The 19,290-nt window shown below is 34.4% G+C and overlaps 1 protein-coding gene and 1 pseudogene across 1 annotated transcript; both read right to left on the bottom strand.

Moving 5' to 3' along the window:
- Window positions 1-768: 768 nt before the first annotated feature.
- On the bottom strand, window positions 769-2,933 carry LOC145576228 (pentatricopeptide repeat-containing protein At3g05340 pseudogene; annotated as a pseudogene).
- A 4,344-nt stretch (window positions 2,934-7,277) lies between these two features.
- Window positions 7,278-13,680, bottom strand: LOC145574523 (succinate dehydrogenase [ubiquinone] flavoprotein subunit, mitochondrial-like). Its single transcript, XM_081632335.1, has 16 exons — window positions 13,476-13,680; window positions 13,193-13,363; window positions 12,678-12,765; window positions 11,926-12,072; window positions 11,694-11,834; window positions 11,196-11,281; window positions 11,002-11,094; window positions 10,808-10,871; window positions 10,411-10,554; window positions 9,829-10,016; window positions 9,577-9,751; window positions 9,306-9,476; window positions 8,441-8,510; window positions 8,223-8,343; window positions 8,077-8,114; window positions 7,278-7,688 (listed from the first exon to the last, which is right to left on the bottom strand). Exons 1-16 carry the CDS (start codon window positions 13,584-13,586, stop codon window positions 7,586-7,588), a joined length of 1,911 nt encoding a protein of 636 aa, XP_081488461.1. The 5' UTR covers window positions 13,587-13,680; the 3' UTR covers window positions 7,278-7,585.
- Window positions 13,681-19,290: the final 5,610 nt, after the last annotated feature.

Genomic DNA, 19,290 nt, shown 5'->3' with positions numbered 1-19,290 from the left:
ATACTTTGACGAAACGGTGCAGCGTAACACCATTGAGAGCTCATAGATTGAATGTAGTAAATACGGAGTAATTACTACTCCGTATTGTTTTATCAATAACAATTTATTAGCTAAGAGTTCGTTTGGCATTGCTGTGGTTTTCTGTTTTTTGGTTTGTTGTTTTTCAAAATCATATGACACATGTCATATAATGAACCAAAAATTAGTCAAACTTATTAAAATCATAATAATTTTTAAAACTGATAACAGAAAAGTAGAAACACCTTTTTCTTGTTTCCTGTTTTTGGTTTTTTGTTTTCAATAAAATTGAAAACCAAAACAAAAAACGATGCCAAATAAGCCCTAAATTTGTTTTGTCGGTTCTAATTTTTTTGTCAGAAAACAACACAGCCTCTAGTAAATCGGAAAGAGCACCAATCTAGTTCTTGGTGCAAAAACAATGGGACGTCCTCTTTTCTTGTAGTAATTGTCAGGCAGATTAACAGAACTGTGCCTAATGCAAATGAACATTCATATCAAACAGAATAGAGTACAAAGAGTGATCTTTCTGCCGAGTGAGCCACCATATTTCGTGTATTCAAGCAAAATTGCAAAGTTCTACAACAATGAGTTCATATCATAGACAATATCATATGGGCTCACTGTCCTCATAGAAGAAGCGCACGCCAATAATTACTCTTGTCATAAATAACAATAACAAGTGTCCGTTGGTACATTTAGACCTCATGTTAGTATGTTTCAGATAACCTCCAATTTCCCATTTATATACTTTTTTTGGTTTTACATCAGGGTCAAGGAGCAGGTAGAACTACGTTGAAAGGTTAGTTCTAGCATCAGGATCATGTCTTAGCAACTTTATAGCAAAATTGTTTCTAGAACACTAAACCATTCAAGTTGATTGCAAGCTACTAGTTACTTCCAGTTGACTCTCTATTTCATTCTGGCCCGTGTAATGCAGGATGAACCTTTTATCTGGCTTGTATCCTTCATCAATCAGTTGCAAGAACAATTCTGCAATGACATCATAAATGGTCTCAGATTGTGGATGCATCTGATCACATACGACAAAGCTATGAACCTTCCTCTCAATCTCGATCCAACTTTTACCAGTCTCCTTAGCTACACCCACTTCTTTCATTCTCTTTATTGTCTTAGCTCTGTCCCTCCAACTCCCTTCACCTGAATATATATTCGCCAACTGTACGCAAGGAGCAGGGTTATCAGGTTCTAACAGAAGCAATTGATCAGCAGCATATTTCCCCATTTCAGAGTCACCACAGACGGCACAAGCACCAAGCAGGGCTTGCCATACAAGAATTCCTGGCTTTACAGGTAAGTTGTCTACAAATTTTTTAGCCTCACTAAGGAGCCCGGCTCTTCCTAACATGTCAATGACACAAGCATAATGTTCCATTCTTGGATTAATATGGTGAAATTTGCTAATTGATTCAAAGAACATCATGCCTTTATCAACTAGACCCACATGACTACAAGCATGCAGCAATGATATGAATGTAACATCAGTAGGCTCTACTCCTGCCGATAACATTTCTTCATACAATTCAATGGCTTTCAATCCATCACCATGGCGAGCAAAGGCTGCTATTATAGAATTCCAGGAAACTGAGTTCTTTTGAGGCATACGACTGAAAGCTTTCATTGACTCCTCCATATTCCCACACTTGGAATACATGTTAATGAGCCCGTTGCTAACAAAAAGGTTAGCACCAAATCTCCTTTTTATGACCAATGAATGAATCTGCTGGCCAAAAGCCAAAGAAGTGTCTGTACCAAACACACCAAGAATGGCAGAAACCATGTTTGGATCAATGTCGATTCCTGCTTTCATCATTTTGGTGAAAATTTGGATGGCTTCATCTTCGAGCTCATTTTGAGCAAAACCGGTAAGCACAATGGTCATGGAGACCTCATCAAGCTTATCTGCAGAGTAAAAAATCTGCAAGGCATCTTCCATGCTTCCACATTTAGAGTACATGTCCATTAGTCCACTCTCGATACAAAAATCTGAGTGAAATCCTCGTTTTAACACTAGCCCATGAATTTGTTTCCCTTCTTGTATAACCTGCAAACTAGCACAAGCTGATAACACACTCGAATAAGTCACAGAATTCGGTTCCACCGATCCGCCACGCATCATACTGAACACACTCAAACTATCCTCACACAGTCCAGTTTGCACAAGGCCAGAAATCACAGCAGTCCAAGTAACAACATTCCTGTCACCCATTTCTCGAAAAACCCGGTCCCCAGAACCCGAACACCCACATTTAAAATACGAGGTTATCAAAGCATTTCTAACAGTAACCTCACTTTCAAAACCACTTAAAATCACCAACCCATGTATCATTTTACTCACCCTAAGCAAATCCACCCCATCACAAGCTGATAAAACAGTAGTAAAACTAGCTTGATCAACCTGACCAATACCCAATCCAACCATTTCCCTAAAATACTTAAACCCAAATTCAAACTCCCCATTACTCAAAAACCCAGAAATAACAGAATTCCATGAAACAGTATCTCTAATAGGCATTTCATCAAACACCTTAAGTGCATCCCCCAGCGCCCGGCATTTCGCATACATTGAAAGCAGAGAATTCCAAACAACAATCACAGTCCTGGGGTCATTGTAAAATTTAAAATCATAATAGTTATAGTTTTTTATGATCAAAGAGTGAAGAGATGAACCCAATTGAAGATTTCTTTCTCTTCCAAATTGGGAAAGAAGACGACTTATATGAATGTGGGTGAGAGTACATGGATTGAAGTTGGGATTTGGGGAAGTAGTGAGATTCCTGGTGAAAAATGGAGAGAGATAAAGAGGATGAAGGATGAAAGAGGTAAGTTTGTGAGATAGCCATCTGAGTTTCATCCATGTACCAACTTAATTTCCTGGATTTTTGATACTTGGAATTTGGGCGCTTCTATATTTGAATCCAAATTTCAGCGTTTATACATTATTTCTTGTTTTAAATAGTTGCTCCTTTCTATTTTTTGCACGATTTATTTTATGATTAATATTTGTGAAAAATATAATTTTGTGAGTACTTATTATAATCGTCTCAATAAATATATTATTATTTTTTAATTGTTAAAATATATACTTATTGATCAAATATTAATTTTGGCATACGTACCTAGCAGAAATAGAGCAAGAATTGAAATACGGAGGGAAAACTGTACTTGTGTAGATAATTCGATTTTGTTTTAATCTTTTTTATTGTGTTTTTTCATACTCGTATGACGGTATTGGTAATTGGGTATAAAACTCCTTGTGTGTCAAAATAATTGACTCGTTTGACCGGTTTATTCATTATTGTTAACTTGATTATAATTTTGTTTTAGACAAACAAATTTTAAAATATATGTTAAATAGGTCTATTAAAAACATCTTGTTTAGGTTAAAGTTTCATAATTTTAACTTTTTAATACTTTTTTTAGTATTTAATTTTTTTATATATTTAACGTCAAAGTAATGCATCCACGTGAGTCTCAATTTTGATTGTGCAAATTTTTCATGGACGAAGGGAGTATTAGGGGTTTTTTTTTTTTTACGGGAAACGATCACAACGAATTTATTACTCAACATAAGGCAATAAATCAGCCATTACAAAACTAGTAATATTACTACGAACCTCCTCCATCCAAACTCTAAGAGAATCAAACTTACAACTCATTTTAGCAAGCTCATGAGCTACTCGATTACCACTACGCTTCACAAAAGAAAAAGAGCCAAACCGACATCTAGTGGACAATTGTAGGAAAAAGAGCCAAACCGACATCTAGTGGACAATTGTAGGATATCATACACCACCATTCCAAACTCAGAAGGCTGGGTATCACCCTTCTTTAAAGCGTTGAACAACAGTAAACAGTTAATATAAATTGGTTCGAACTCCTAGAAGCATGTTAAAGAGCAATACTAATAAAAAAAAAAGGAAAATGTTATACATATCCCTTAAGGTTACATATATGGAGCTAAAAATGGAAAAATAAATAAATCAAAATATAACATTAATTACACTGATTTGCGCATGATTTTGTCATGCATTTCTAAATTAATACCAAATTAAGAAAGGTATTAAATGATTATTCATAGCCCTAACTCCCCTAAGGGCTACATATAACATTACCCAACTTTAAAAAAATATGGTGTGTAAATTTAGGAAGTTGCTTATGAGCTTATGAGCGCTCGATTCGAGGCGTTAGATAACTCACTAATATATAACCTAAAATAGTAAAAAAAAAATTGAAATTCATGGTAAAATCACACGTCAACCTATAAAAACTAATGTCTTAACATCGTACATTGAAATGACGACATATTAGTTGGTGGGATATAATTAAGAGCATTTAATTTGGTGGTAAGTTAAGTTCCTTAACTGAGCATCATTTAGTTCCTTAAAACAACTCCAGTTACCAAATCTCAACTTCAATAGAGAAAATAATGGAGGAGGGAAAGCTCACAAGTAAACGACAAACATCTATTCTATTGGGTTAACCATGCCCTTAATTACTCCTTTTTTTTTCTTAGGGTATCTGTTTAATTTGGCGATGAAGCTGTTAGAAATGGTGATGTTGGTGCTGGGAGAAAGCTCCATTGAAGCGACTTAAAGAAGATGATGAAGGTGGATGGAGATCAAAGGAAGAAAAAGATGAACACCACCTCTATCACTATCTCGACCATCTATTTATATGAAACTTTTTCAGAAAGACATATTTCACTATTTCTGCAATACGATATCAAGGCAAAATACTTATTGAAATATCATTTGATAAACAAACATTGTATTTGTTTATCATGATTATCCTAGGCTCCCTCTTCAATAAAGCCCGGGACTATAAGATTTATATAAACACGTCACCCTATTAGTTGATGGTGTGGTGCAACCGCTCAAATATGACAAAAGGACGCTTCCACAGTTCCACCTTCCAAGTGAGAAAGAAGTACCCGGTAGGGAAAAAAAAAAAAAAAAAAAAAGTCCCGTCCCCATCTCACTTGCTACTTGCTAGTGAGTACTCCGTAGAAGCATAGTATCTGTATTCTGTAATTTGCTCTTAATTCTACTCATCTACTGTAATTCCATAATTAATCCCCTTATCTATCCTTAATTCAGAGCTAAACTTCCTACCAAAATCTTAATCACAGAACCCAAAAAAATGGATGTATTAACTTTCGGAATAATAATCGGAATCATAATTCTATTTTTCGCCATTGTTTGCATCATCACCATTGAAGGCACCTGCAACCGCCGATCCACCTAACACCCCCTTAATCAATCTTTCTCTCTCCTACTCTACTCTAATGCCGTGGACTCAATTCAGTAGTCGTGAAATTACGATGAATGCATTAATCGGTGGTGGTTTGACGGCAGTTTACGGTGGTTTTCCGGTCGCCGTCGTTGAGCGCCATCGTGTCGGTGGTGCTGAGCAGTACTTTCTCTCTCTTAATATGTTTTATCTCTCTTAATTTGTGTGTTCTCTGATGTGATATGAAATGGATGGTATGGAATTGGAGATGCATGGATTTATTTATTTATTTATTTTTAATTTTTTTTTTTTTTTAATGTGATGAATGATGATGATGATGATAGGGAATTGAAATTGGAGAGGCATGGAATGAAGCTGGATCCGGCATCGGTTACGCCGATTTTGAATGAAGGATGTCTTGTATTATGGGAGTTTGATTGTACCGAGATCTCTAAGTTGTGCTTTCGAAATGCAGTTGCTCATCTTAGGTATCCTAATTGTTCATTTGTTTGTGATATTCGTTCGAGAGAAATGGATAGGTTGTTATAGGAGCTTGAAAATTGTTCAAAGGGAATGAGATAATATGCTATGTGAGATATGATCATTAGTAGGTTGAATTTAGAATTTGTTCTAGTAGCCTGAAAAATATAGCAATTTGTTGTTAGTTACGAAGTATACATTGTCGTCTGATCACATGTATCTTGGAAATTGAATGATGCAGGATATATTATGAAAGATACAATGGAAATTACAACATATTTATAGGAAGCAAGTAGGGATGGCAATATTAAATGGATATCCACTAACCCGCTCCACCCGCTATAAATAAATGGACGAAAACCCGAATTAAATGGATGAGAAGCGGGTGACGGATGAAGCGGGTGATGGATCAGATCGGATATGGATGATACTTTTTTCACCCGCTAACCATCCACCCACCCGTTTAACATATATTAGATTTTTTAATCTAAGAATTTTAATAATAAAATATAAAATGTGCAAGAAAATTACTTATTTTTTTGTTGCAAATTAATTTTTCAAACAATATATTGTTATTGTTTCATTTTTTATTAATAAAATAAAAAAAATTGTACAAATAATCGAAAATTAGAGGTTATGTGAGTTTTTTTCCACTTTAATACTCATCCATAAGTCATCCGCTCCACCCGTTTCATCCGCGGATGATGGACGGACGGATATGGATGATGGGTGAAGCGGATGACGGATGGATGTGGATGGAGCGATTAAAGTAATGGATGGATGCGGGTGAAGCTCCACCCGATCCGAATCCGATCCATTGCCATCCCTAGAAGCAAGTAAAGCAGCATACTACATAGCTAATCTAAGTCACTTGACAAATTACAACAAAGATATAGATCATGTATCGATGTAAATTTTCTTATTTTATTCTTGTAGATAGGTTGTGTTGGGAGAAAACGTGCTTTGTTTTCATCAGGGTCCAATTTAGTAGGCGAGGCACCTTAGGAGTGGTGGGATGATAAGAGAATCCCGACCTCCAAAGTGGCCCTTGTAGAAATTGATCCCACAACCTCAATGTTGTAAAATACAAATCTTGCCACTAGATCAAGTACTACGTGGTAAGCATATGTAATGTTTGTTACCTTTCAAATATTATGCAAATTCAATCACCAAAACCCTTATTCACTTCGTAAATAAATACACTAAATCTTGGAAGTTGATGCTCAAGCTTGAAAATTTATGTTGGAGAATGCAGAACTATTGCACTTCACTATTGCAAATCCTGTGGACGAATTTCCTTCACCGCGTTTTATTGTCTACTTCGTATTATTTAAGTGACTACTCCCAAAATAAGTGAGGTGCAACCAATTTAAAAGAATGGTAGGACGTAGGAATACTTAGCTAAGCGACTAATTGAAAAATAAGTGTTAATTAGATTAAATAATAGGCCTTAAAAAGAATGCCCCATATATAATATAAACACAATAAAAAGGCATGTTTAAGAAGATAAATTCAAGATCAAAGTCAAAGAACAAATTGAGCTTCTTATTACCTCAATGCAGTTTACAAAAAGGCAAATATCATTAATTCACAAATTGTTTATAAAAAAAATCACTTCTGCATTCTTATCACCAAAACATATAATGGCCAAAGTCTTTCTCAAAACCATCATTGCAGGAAGCGTATAGAAAATCGTCAAGGGCAACACCCCTCACAGCAATTGAAAAAATGAAATTCACCCAAGAACCCTTTTGTTCACTATCATAAATTATTTCTATTGTTAACTTCTTTTGCCCTACTTGTTGGCGAAGGGTTTTCTTCGAGTTGAAACACATCAATATACACGAGCTTTAGGAGGGAAAGACTCAATCTCGTCGTCCAATGTGTTCATGTGGACTGGCCGATAATCTAGTCTAACCTTCTCATTCTCCCAATATCTGCATTATCAAAAGAAATGTGCAAGAACATATAGAATTATATACTAATATGTTGAAATTCAAGATCAAAATAACCAGAGAAGGAATTGTATGCAGACAAAAATGGAAGACAAAAACACTATATATTCATGATGCTAATTAATTGTTTTGATCATGAAGCAGTGGAGAAAAAGATGAGAAGACTCAAGACACAAATATGAATGTAAACTAACAAACTGCATGCAGGAGATAATGATCCTATAAGTAAGTGGGTGGACAAAGTTTCTTTCAGTAAGACGGTGAACTGGGAGTCCACTGTATTTCAGGAAACCAATTGTCATCAATCATTATGCCTTAATCATTAGCATTCTTGTAGTTAGAACAAGAGCATAGAGTGTAAATAACATACCCTAGAGTGTGTTTCATCCAGTTTTGATCATCTCTTGTCTGCAAAAGTACAAAGCAAAGTGATCAAATCAAATGTCAAAAACATTCAAGAGCATCCCAAAATTACAGTTAAAGATAAAAGTATTAAAGTACTGCAGCTGAACAAACCGTGAAATCTTCACGAGCATGAGCTCCTCTGCTCTCTTTCCTAGCCTCAGCAGAGTGCATAGTGATGCATGCATTAATCAACAAATTTTCCAATTCTATGGTTTCGATCAAATCAGAATTCCTGAGTAGAAAAAAATGGAGTAGATAAATGATTAGACTGCTAATGACATAGTCATGAGTAAACTCGTATCAACGAAAACATTGCATATAAGCCGTACCATATTAAACTGCGATCTTTGACTTGAACATCTTCAAAACTCTCCCATGTTTTATCAATCAATTGACAACCTGCAATTTATTGATACAAAAACGGAATGTTACACATAGGAACTGTAATTTGCAATGGAGTTCATCTGTTATAGTAGAGCAAACCAAGTCCTCGTGGATGAGGAAAAACTATGTTTGACTTGATTAAAAAAATAGGGCACAGGATCTATATTAAGGACACTGAATAAGAAATTTTATTTAAAAAAATAAATAATAAATAAATAAATAATTGCTTCCTCCGCTTCATAATACTTGCAACACTAAGAGTTTCACACTTGTTAATGCACAATTTAAGCACATTGAAAAGAATCCAACAAGATCCCACATGACTATAATTTTTTCTTCCCCACAAATCACAATATGTTGTAATAGGAAGGAGTATAAATAGCGCCAAAATCCTAATGATGCAACTAAAGTGGAGCAGAGGAAGCATGAAATATCAGATGCAACCCTTCCTTTCTGTTTTGCAGTAAAACCTCAAGCAACCCTTCCCTTCCCATAATTCGTCTATTTCATCTATTCATTCACGGGCAAAAAGGTTCTAAAAACCCTAAAAAGGAAAAGTGCCATAGCTTATAACCACAGTAGAATTATTCAGGCATCTGGAAAATAGATCCTATATGCCAAAATAAGTAAGTGGTGATCGTATACACCAAAATGTTTAAAGCTAAATTCCATCCCAGCTTTGATTAAGATTTGAACAAAACTTAACCCACAATGTTTTGTGTATTTATTAAGGGGTTAAGGTCACCATATCTGAGGTTCAAGCTTCACAGGTTAAGAGCACCTTTTTGGAGAATCAAAAACATATCATACCTTCTTCCAATGTACTCTGCGTGCGGAAAACAGCAGCATTATTCTGCATAACTCGTTGCATGTTTAGGCGGATTTGGGAAGTTGGAAGAGATCCATTTGAATTTCTTAATTTGTCTAACCACTGAATAGTCTTCTCCCCAGCATCTTTAGGCAAAGGTTTCTGGTTCTCCCCTGCAGAATACCAGATTATAAGTATGTTGATGGAACTAAATTGTCCAGTAATCAGAATACAAGCAGTGAGGAGCAGAAATATCTTCACAAGTCCACTTGCCTGGTTTACTGATCTCTGAAACTCGGTTGGCACAAGCTCGACCGAAAACAACAATGTCAAGAAGAGAGTTTGCACCAAGACGGTTAGCACCATGAACTGATGCACAAGCAGCCTCTCCAGCAGCCAATAATCCAGGAACAATGGCATCTGGGTCATTACCTTTTATGGTGACAACCTGAGCAAAGAATCATTAAGACTCCAATAAACTTATATATACAATTGCAAAAAAAATCAATTTCACAGTTTTCTTACCTCTCCATAGTAGTTTGTGGGGATTCCACCCATGTTATAGTGAACAGTTGGCAAGACTGGGATGGGTTCCTTTGTAACATCAACCCCAGCAAAGATAGCAGCTGTCTCAGAGATACCAGGGAGTCTTTCCTGAAGCACTTCTGGAGGCAAATGATTCAAGTGGAGGTAGATGTGATCCTTTAAGGGTCCTGTTAATGTCAGGATTTACATGAATTCAGATTAGCATGAGTGACAGATGACAGGTAAGATTGACCAAATATGTAACAGAGGACAGATTGTGACTGAAACAATCATTTGCAAAGCTTCATTGATATTATTAGTGGCAATACACTACTTAGTCCCGATCAATAGTCAGTTCTAACAGCCTTCAAAGAGGTCAAACACAACCATCATCTGACTCACAAATAAATAGACTGTGCAAATTGAGAATTCTAGCAACAGCAAATATGAGTATCCCACAACAGTCTGGATAGATTAACATATTCTTCGAGATTCTTCCCTAAACCTAAGTATCTGACAGCCACAATTCCATATTTAGGCATATATCATGCACACAAAAGTTGAAGAACAGATGTATCTCACCTACACCACGGCCTTCTCGAATTTCCATTGTCATAGATCTAGACACAACATCCCTGGATGCAAGATCTTTAGCTGTTGGTGCATATCTTTCCATGAAACGCTCACCCTCGCTATTTCTCAGAATACCACCTTCACCACGGGACCCTGATAGCAAAGAACAAGTCATTAGATCATTGAACCATTGCTTTAAATTATCTAGATGCTAGATGGGAAGAAAGTTTTATTCTCAAGCAAAAATTGCCAAAAAAGCAGCCACAAAATTACATGTTTAGCAAAATGTATTTTTCAGGGGAAAAAACCACAGCCTTTTCCACTACAAAATGATATTGAACATTCATTTGGAAGGATTAGGCATAAGAGCCGAGAGCAACAAAAAATCAGTATGAGAAGAATCAACCTTCAGTGATTAGGCATCCAGCACCATAGATACCAGTTGGGTGGAACTGCACGAATTCAAGATCCTGCAAAACAAATATGTTGTTATAGCAAAACATTAAAGAAGGTGCACAAATCATGTTAAGAGTTGCCTCAAATTGGTGCCACTAAGTAAACAACAGAGGACGAGAATAAAACAATGGCAAGGAGTTTAACCTCTAATGGGAGGCCAGCACGGGCCACCATTGCATTTCCATCTCCAGTACATGTATGCGCAGAGGTTGCAGAAAAATATGCTCGTCCATACCCCTAATAAAGGGAACACAAGCCAAAAAAGAAAACTTATGAACATGGCATAATGCAAGAATAGGGTAAATTTGAAACAATGAAACTTGACAAGCAAAAAATACCCCAGTAGCCAAAATTGTTGATTTGGCACGGAATCTATGCAATGTCCCATCTTCCATATTCAAAGCAATCACACCTTGGCAAGTACCTGAGCATAATGCCAAAAATCAGAAATATTTACCACAAACAAGAAAAACATGCTAACCTATATTATGACCACAAGTTATAAAAAATGATGACAATTGAAACTATTAAATCATGGATAGCAACTTGACTCAACAAATTAAACTTGACTAAGAAAGAATGGTATTTCCATATATAAGATTTCAGCAATAACATGCAAACAACACAACTAGGTATATTGTATAAAAATTTATTCCAAGCATAAAACCCAGTCTCAATAAGAGCATTCTCAATTAATCAAAAGCTTTCCTTCCAAAAGGTAAATTCTAGCTCAAAGGTAGGTCATATTTTCATAGGTAGTACTTCCATCCATTTATAATTAGATATTGAAACAAAAACCAGTATAAATATTATGATTATGAATAATATAATCTTGCCTTCATCATCCATAATAAGATCCAAAGCAAAGTATTCCACAAAAAATTGTGTATTATGCCTCATAGCTTGTCCGTAAAGAGTGTGCAATAAAGCATGGCCGGTTCGATCAGCAGCACATGCACATCGATATGCTTGCCCCCCTATAATAAGATGAAAGGCAATGCAGAAAGTATAAGAGATCAAATTCAGTAATCCATAATAGAATTTGAGCTTTTTTTCTTATCCACAGACCTTTCCCAAAGTTCAAGCTTTGACCACCGAATGCACGTTGATATATTTTGCCATCTTCTGTACGAGAAAATGGCAAACCATAGTTCTCAAGCTCAATCACAGCTTTTGGTGCCTCTCTGCACATGTACTGTATGGCATCCTGATCACCTGCAAACATAAATTCCCCTATATGTCATGATCCAATCCAAAAATATATACTAAGGAAACCACAGATGTCCCGTAGATGAAAATGCAGATGCTGTTCAGCTATAAAATGATACAGGAGCATACTAGAATATCTATTACTTGAATCCAAATTTCACTTTGTTTTTGCACCTAGGAGTGGGGGACTAGGGGAAGGATGGAAGATGGAAGGCAACATGGGGCAGTGGAGAAATAAGTCCACCTTGTTTGGACAGCACTAATAAGGGGAAGGGAACTATTCTTTCCATAGAAGACCCTCAAATTGCCATTGGAATTCTGAAATTTTGATAATAGAATCCAAATGAGGTAAAAGTAAAAAAGAAAAATCAGTTCCCCATATATAATCAAAATTGCCGAAATAAACACTACTTGGAGCAAAGAAAGAGGCAAACGTTCTCTCCCTTCCGTTTAAAACAATAACTAGAAGTTCAGGTAGCCTCGAATCCCCAGCATGAGGTAAGACAAGTTAATATCAAAAGCTACAAAAACTTCATTCTCATTATAATCACAAAACTCATAACTAGAACATGCATTCGTAAAGTAATAGAAATGAGTTAAATTGCACGCACCTAACCAATCACTTCCTTTCACGGTATCATACATATGCCATCTCCAGTCATCTTCAGTCATATTACCCAAGGCAGCATTGATTCCACCCTGCACCAATTCCCCACTTTAACTTACAATACATTCAAAAACTAATATCTTCCACAACACACACAAATACACAAAACCAACAAATCAAACGAATATTACAACTGCCACAGCCCCACACAGAACTCGAATTGAACACGAACAGAATCCCTTAAGCATAAAAGAATGCACTATTCTAGTTTACAATCTTCCAGCTACTGTAATTGTATTGTATCACATTCAGTTAAACACTTGCATTAAATTGTTCTATAATAGTATAATCCGTCAAATTACATCCCAACAAATTAAAATTAAAATTAAATATTAAAAATCAAAACAATTGCTTTTTCGGGTTTTATTATTTTTTTACTTGCTACACACCTTTTTGACACACGATATAATAAAAACATTAGACAAACATTAGACAAGGTAAACGGACAAATTAATTAACCTGAGCAGCGACCGTATGAGAACGAGTCGGAAAAAGCTTAGTAATACAAGCAGTATTAAACCCATGTTCGGATAATCCGATGGCGGCTCTTAAACCAGCACCACCAGCTCCAACAACCACCGCATCGTAAGTATGGTCCACCACCGTATAGTTGGACCCACCAACCGAACTCTGCCAAAATTCATCAATTAATCATGAAAACATTGATTGATTTTCAAAGATCGCAAAAAACAACATAAAATCAAAAAAAGGTACAAACTTTAAATTAAAAAAAGGATCTTACAGATTGGGAAGAAGAGAAGAATCTAGGAGAGAGAAAATGGGAGGAAATTGGAGAAGATTTAGAGGTTTTCCATGAATGAGATCGAAGACCACGCGAAACGCATCGCCACATTTTTGGTGTGGTTGATGGTCAGAGTTTTTGGTGTGAATAAATTTTCTGGGTTTTGTTTTCTCAGACGAGAAAGAAGGGGATTGCAGAAATTATTTCCCAGGTTTAATGTTTAATGCTAAATTAATTAATTTTTTTCTTTTAAAGGATGCTAAATTAATTAATTGATGCTGATGAAGATGAACAATTCATTTTGATTATTGCTTCGGTCTGTTTACCATTTTGCCCTCCTAAATTCTTTGGGGGGCGTTTGGTTCGCGGAATATAGATATGAGATATGGGTTTAGGGTCTGTTCTCATTGACTGAACTGAACTGAATATTTTATAAGAGAATAAAATTAGGAGCTGAACTAAAGTGAACTGAAAATAATCTAATGAGAACAGGCCCTTTGAATGACTAAAACCTATACCATATGTTTGGTTGTCAAAAATATGAATTTTAAACCTATACCTTAAAACCCATGAGGTATGGGGTTTAGAAACCTTTGGGGGGTGGGTTTGGCTCATTCCATTCCCTTATGCCTTAGGTATCAAATAAAGGAGAAAATAGTGAGAGACTTCATTCTATAATTAAACCAAACACATGATATTAAATATCAAGTTCCAATCTGATACCACCTTAAGTCCTTAACCCTATTCTGATTCCAAACCCATACCATTCTGCGAACCAAATGCCCCTAGCAAATTAAGTGAAAATAAATACTCGTAAAATATAATTATACACAGAATTTTATTTATTTTTTAAATTATGGAGTATGTAAAAGAAATTGAAATTACCTTGTCTTAAGATTTTTTTTCCCATGCCAATATAAAATTTTAATAAATACGTATTTTTGCTTGGTAATGAAAATACAAAGCAAAAATACGTATTTATTAAAATTTTATATTGACATAGGGCATGTTCACTTCAACTTCATTTCAGTTCGTTTCACCTCTAATCAGTTTAGTTTAGTTCAGCTCATAATTTCCTTCTCTCATAAAATATTCATTTCAGCTCAGTTCACTAAATGTGAACAGGCCCATAGGCGTTCACTACCCAGTAATGATATACGTAAAATTGTTGCTTCCTTTATTTCAAAATAAATACTATATGTATTTCATTACTGGGTAGTGGACGCCTATGGGCCTGTTCACTTCAGCTTAATTTCAGTTCAGTTCAATTCAGTTCAGCTCCAATCATTTCAGTTCAGTTCAGCTCCTAATTTCCTTATCTCATAAAATATTCATTTCAGCTCTAATTAGTTCATTTTAGTTCAGCTCCAATCATTTCAGTTCAATTCAGCTCCTAATTTCCTTATCTCATAAAATATTCATTTCAGCTCTAATTAGTTCATTTTAATTCAGCTCCAATCATTTTAGTTCATTTCAGCTCCTAATTTCCTTATCTCATAAAATATTCATTTCAGCTCTATTCAGTTCAGTTCAATTCAGCTCCAATCAAATCAGTTCAGTTCAGTTCAGCTCCAATCAGTTCAGTCCAGTTTAATTCAGCTCCAACCAGTTCAGTTCAATTCAATTCAGCTCAATTCAGTAAATGTGAACAGGCCTTATGTCAATATAAAATTTAAATCAATAATAACTTTTACGATCAACAAGTATTAAGCAGATTAGCCTTAAGTCTTAAAACTATACATGACATCAGCAAATCACTTTTATATTGTCTTAAGACAAGACTTAACAAAATTTACGCATTTATGAAGCGAAGTCTTGACAAAATCTTGAATGGAGTCTTGAAAATTCAAGACCCAACTTAAGACTCATTTTAATACTTTTATACACTGTATTTTGCCCATATACATATACCAAAGCACTTTTTTTCTGTAAAATATTATCATTAAAAGTAATTTGATTTAATTTTATTGACAAAATATGTAAGTGTAAATTTAATTGCAATTGACTGTTGTATTTATTTTTATTGATAAAATTATTTGTCGTCTTTTAATACTCCGTATAAAGTATTCCTTTATTTGCTTTTTTTTTTCTGAAACCGTTTATTTGCTATTTTTGTTGTATTTTAATCTAAAGTATATTCTATTATTTGCTACTTGTATAATTTTGATCAACAAATTTAAATTATATAATAAAATAAATTTTACGGCTATGGTATTATGTATATATATATTGATCACAATATTCAATAATTTCATTATATTTATAATTTTGTATCTATAATTGGTTTGATATTGTTCTTCAGCTATGTGCCTATGTAAGATACGTAACTTACGACACCAGTGTAAATTATACTATTAAAATATCTTATATACAAAAGGAAAATAAAAATAGTAGGTATATTTGAGAAATCTTAAATGAGTTTGAGGAATGAAGATCTAAATTTAATTTAGTTGGATCTTATATAGTCTTAACATAATTATAAATTATTAAAAATTATTAAAATATGATGTAGCATGGGAAATCTTAAGACAAGACAGGGTTAATTTTAAAAACTAATATTTATAAATCGTGTGTTGGAACCTCTAAAAAATACTTGCATAGGCTACATTACAGTATTTTTTTCCTATGTATATATTACCGAAATTTTGTCGAAGTGGATTATGTGAATAGCATAAAAGGTCTAAAACATTTATTTAAAATGAATAGGGTGACTTAACACTTGCAAGTTTAGGATAAATGCAACTGATGTTATGTACTATTATGGCAACTCCAATGGTTGTAGTTAAAGATTTGTTTGTGAATTTTTTTACAACAAATGTTATGTGGAGAATGTTTTACCTTATTACTTGTATTTCATGACCTTGTTTACCATTGCTCCCATTTGTTTCATGCCCTTGTTTACCATTGCTCCCATTTGTTTCAAAATAGTTTACAATGAACCCATGTAAGTAACATTAATACTCTGTATTTCTTTTGCTTTTGCATGTCAATGGTTGAACTACAAATGTATTTTTAGAGGTAGCAATTATATCATTTGAATTGTGTGTAACTCTGTATGTCATGTTTAGTTCAGGTTTTGTTTGGATAATAGATTAGTATGAGATCAGTTGGGGTTTATTTTTAAGGGGTTATAATTGTTAATAAACATTTTATGATTTTTTAAAAAATAAATTAAATCGGGTCAACTCAAATTAGAATACTTGTATACTACAGTAGTTTAGGTCATATAATCAAACATGAGTCATTTTTACCAAATTATGATGTTGATCCAAAGCTTATTAAAGTGACTTAGACACTTTAGTAGCCTATGTACAAATACTATATAAAGGATTGTGTAAAACATTTTGTACCAAAATTGAAGTGATATTTGTCCACTTAGTAAATTATGCAAATTGTTGGAGACTTTTAAAAGCTTTTTAATATGTAGTATTTCCTCTAATTTTTTTTTAATTTGTTTTTATTTAGTTTACTCATATAATGCAGACTCTTGTTTTTAGGAGAGCTGGATGAGGTGTAAGAATATGTCAAAAAATTAATACAAATGTAGTAAAAGAATAAAAAAAGGTGGACAGGGGTAAGAAAAGGGGGCACCCCAGTTGCTCTTCTTGAGAAACAAGAAGAGTTTCTCTAGTGGCAATTGTGTAATAAAAACGCTTTGGAAATTGTAAAGAATTGGTGTTTTAATCTGAATAATTGCTGACTGTAAGTTCCACCGAAGCTGGTGAAGTGGACCATTGTAGATGACGTTAGATGGTGAAGTTAACGATGTCAAAATTATCGTTAAAACCGAAGTAACTCAGATTCCAGATATGAAGGTGGGCTTCCATTGCAACACCATTGGAGCTTCGTCTTTCACCTCCACCGACAACACCATCACCTTCCTCTTTCGTCTTTCACCTTCATCTCCACCGACAACACCATCACCTTCCTCTTTCGTCACACCGACAACAACCATCGACACCATCTTCTTCCTCTATCGTCTAAATCGTCTCCACCGATGACAACCACCATTTTCGGCGGCGAACATAGGCGGCTTCGTCGCCAAAATCAAATTAAAAACCCTATAAGAAAGGGTATCATTTATGGCATGGTCAACCCAAAGGGTAAGGTGACCGTCCTCCATTGAAGCTTCGCCGCCAAAGCTCAAATTCCTCCATTCAAACTCGAATGCCTCCATGAATGGCGGCTTCGCCGCCGGAATTTAACGAAAACACCCTAAAGAAAAGATTGAAATTAAGGGTATGTTTAACCCCTAATGGATAGGTGTTTGATGCTTGTGGAGCTTTCCCTCCTCCATTGAAGCTACTATGTTTCTGGGTTGTCTTAGTTTTGAGAAAAAAATGGATCTTTATTTCAAGTTAAAACAGTAACTTTCCGTCAAAATGTAGGCATAACAGCAGTTGCCAGTGAAAATATGCAGTCATATGAAAAAGTCACTTATACCCCCACATTCTTGCAAAAACAGACCAATTTACCCCCTTGAGAAACGCTCCTTGTTTCTCAAGAAGAGAAACTGGGAATTACCCGGTAAGAAAATACAAATAGCATAGATAATTATTGGAAGGAGTAGTAATATATGTTTGTGAAATGATTACAAAATCTGCTTTCAAAATGGAATGTTTTAGTTCAAATTCCTTGAAAATAAATTAGTTAGATATCATTAAATAAAAGTAGTAGGCTGAGTAGGGTCAAACATTCAGTCTTACAAAATATAAACTCTAAACAATATGAAGTATAGGACTTTATAGTTTTCGTCTTAATTATTTGCTCCCATAAAACTAAATTGTACTATAAAAATGTAAACCAACCCAAAAAATAGTATAAAGATAATCAAATATAATCAGATTAAATTGTAAAGATAATAATTCATATTAGACCAGACAAGAAAAATTCAAAATAAACTAGAAAGTTGCAGATCATGTCACATAAGACTAAATTTTAATAGTTTATGTCAGAATACCGTAAATGAGACAAAGAGAACAAAGTTTACTATTGAAATTGTTTAAGAAGTTTATTTATATTAAAAAGAATACACATTGATATTTTTAACTCTTCATAATTCATATATATGACCTACATTGATATTTTTACTTGATCATCATCATCATCATCATCATATGACCTTACATGTTACATTTATAACAACTTAGGGCATCCACAATAAGAGGTTTATTTAGAGGTTTGTCCACAAACCTCTTATTGTGGAAAAAGGTTTGTTTTCAACAGGTTTGTTTATACAAACCGGCTCAAAGAGGCTTCCATGGCCCACTTTTAGTTTTTTTTTTTTTTTTTTTTTTTTTTTTTTTTTAATTATTAATTTTTTTTGCTTTAAACATTTAACTTCTTTGTTTTTGTTTTGATGAGTTGTGTTGACAATGAGTCCCATACATAAATCTTTGAATAGGTTTATTTATTGGTGATGAAAGGTTTGTTAAATGGGGGGTTTGTATGATGATGATGTGGCAAGTGAACAAACCCATTAGAGGTTTGTTCTACTGCTCATGCCCTGCTTCTATATATCATATCCAAAATAATGATTATAAAATTTATACCAACCCACCTATATAAATAAAAAAAGTGAAATGTTAAATGGTACAAAAAATTACTCAACTCACATAATTATTTATGCAAATTAGTGTTTAGCTTAAAATTCTTTTACTCTGTCTCTACTCCTTTTCTCACCCCAATTGCAAGCCACACCAACCACAATACCCTACAAAAATTAGGCTACTTTACCAAATAAAGTTGGTTAATAATTAGGTTTTTGTATTTATTATCAGTTTATCACAACAAAATTATCATGTTAAAGTGGTAA

This window comes from Chenopodium album, chromosome 13, assembly GCF_948465745.1.
Source record: "Chenopodium album chromosome 13, dcCheAlbu1.1, whole genome shotgun sequence".
NCBI classification, from domain to species: Eukaryota; Viridiplantae; Streptophyta; class Magnoliopsida; order Caryophyllales; family Amaranthaceae; genus Chenopodium; species Chenopodium album.
The sequence above is the reverse complement of the archived record's forward strand: the minus strand, read 5'-3'. Positions and strand labels throughout refer to the sequence as shown.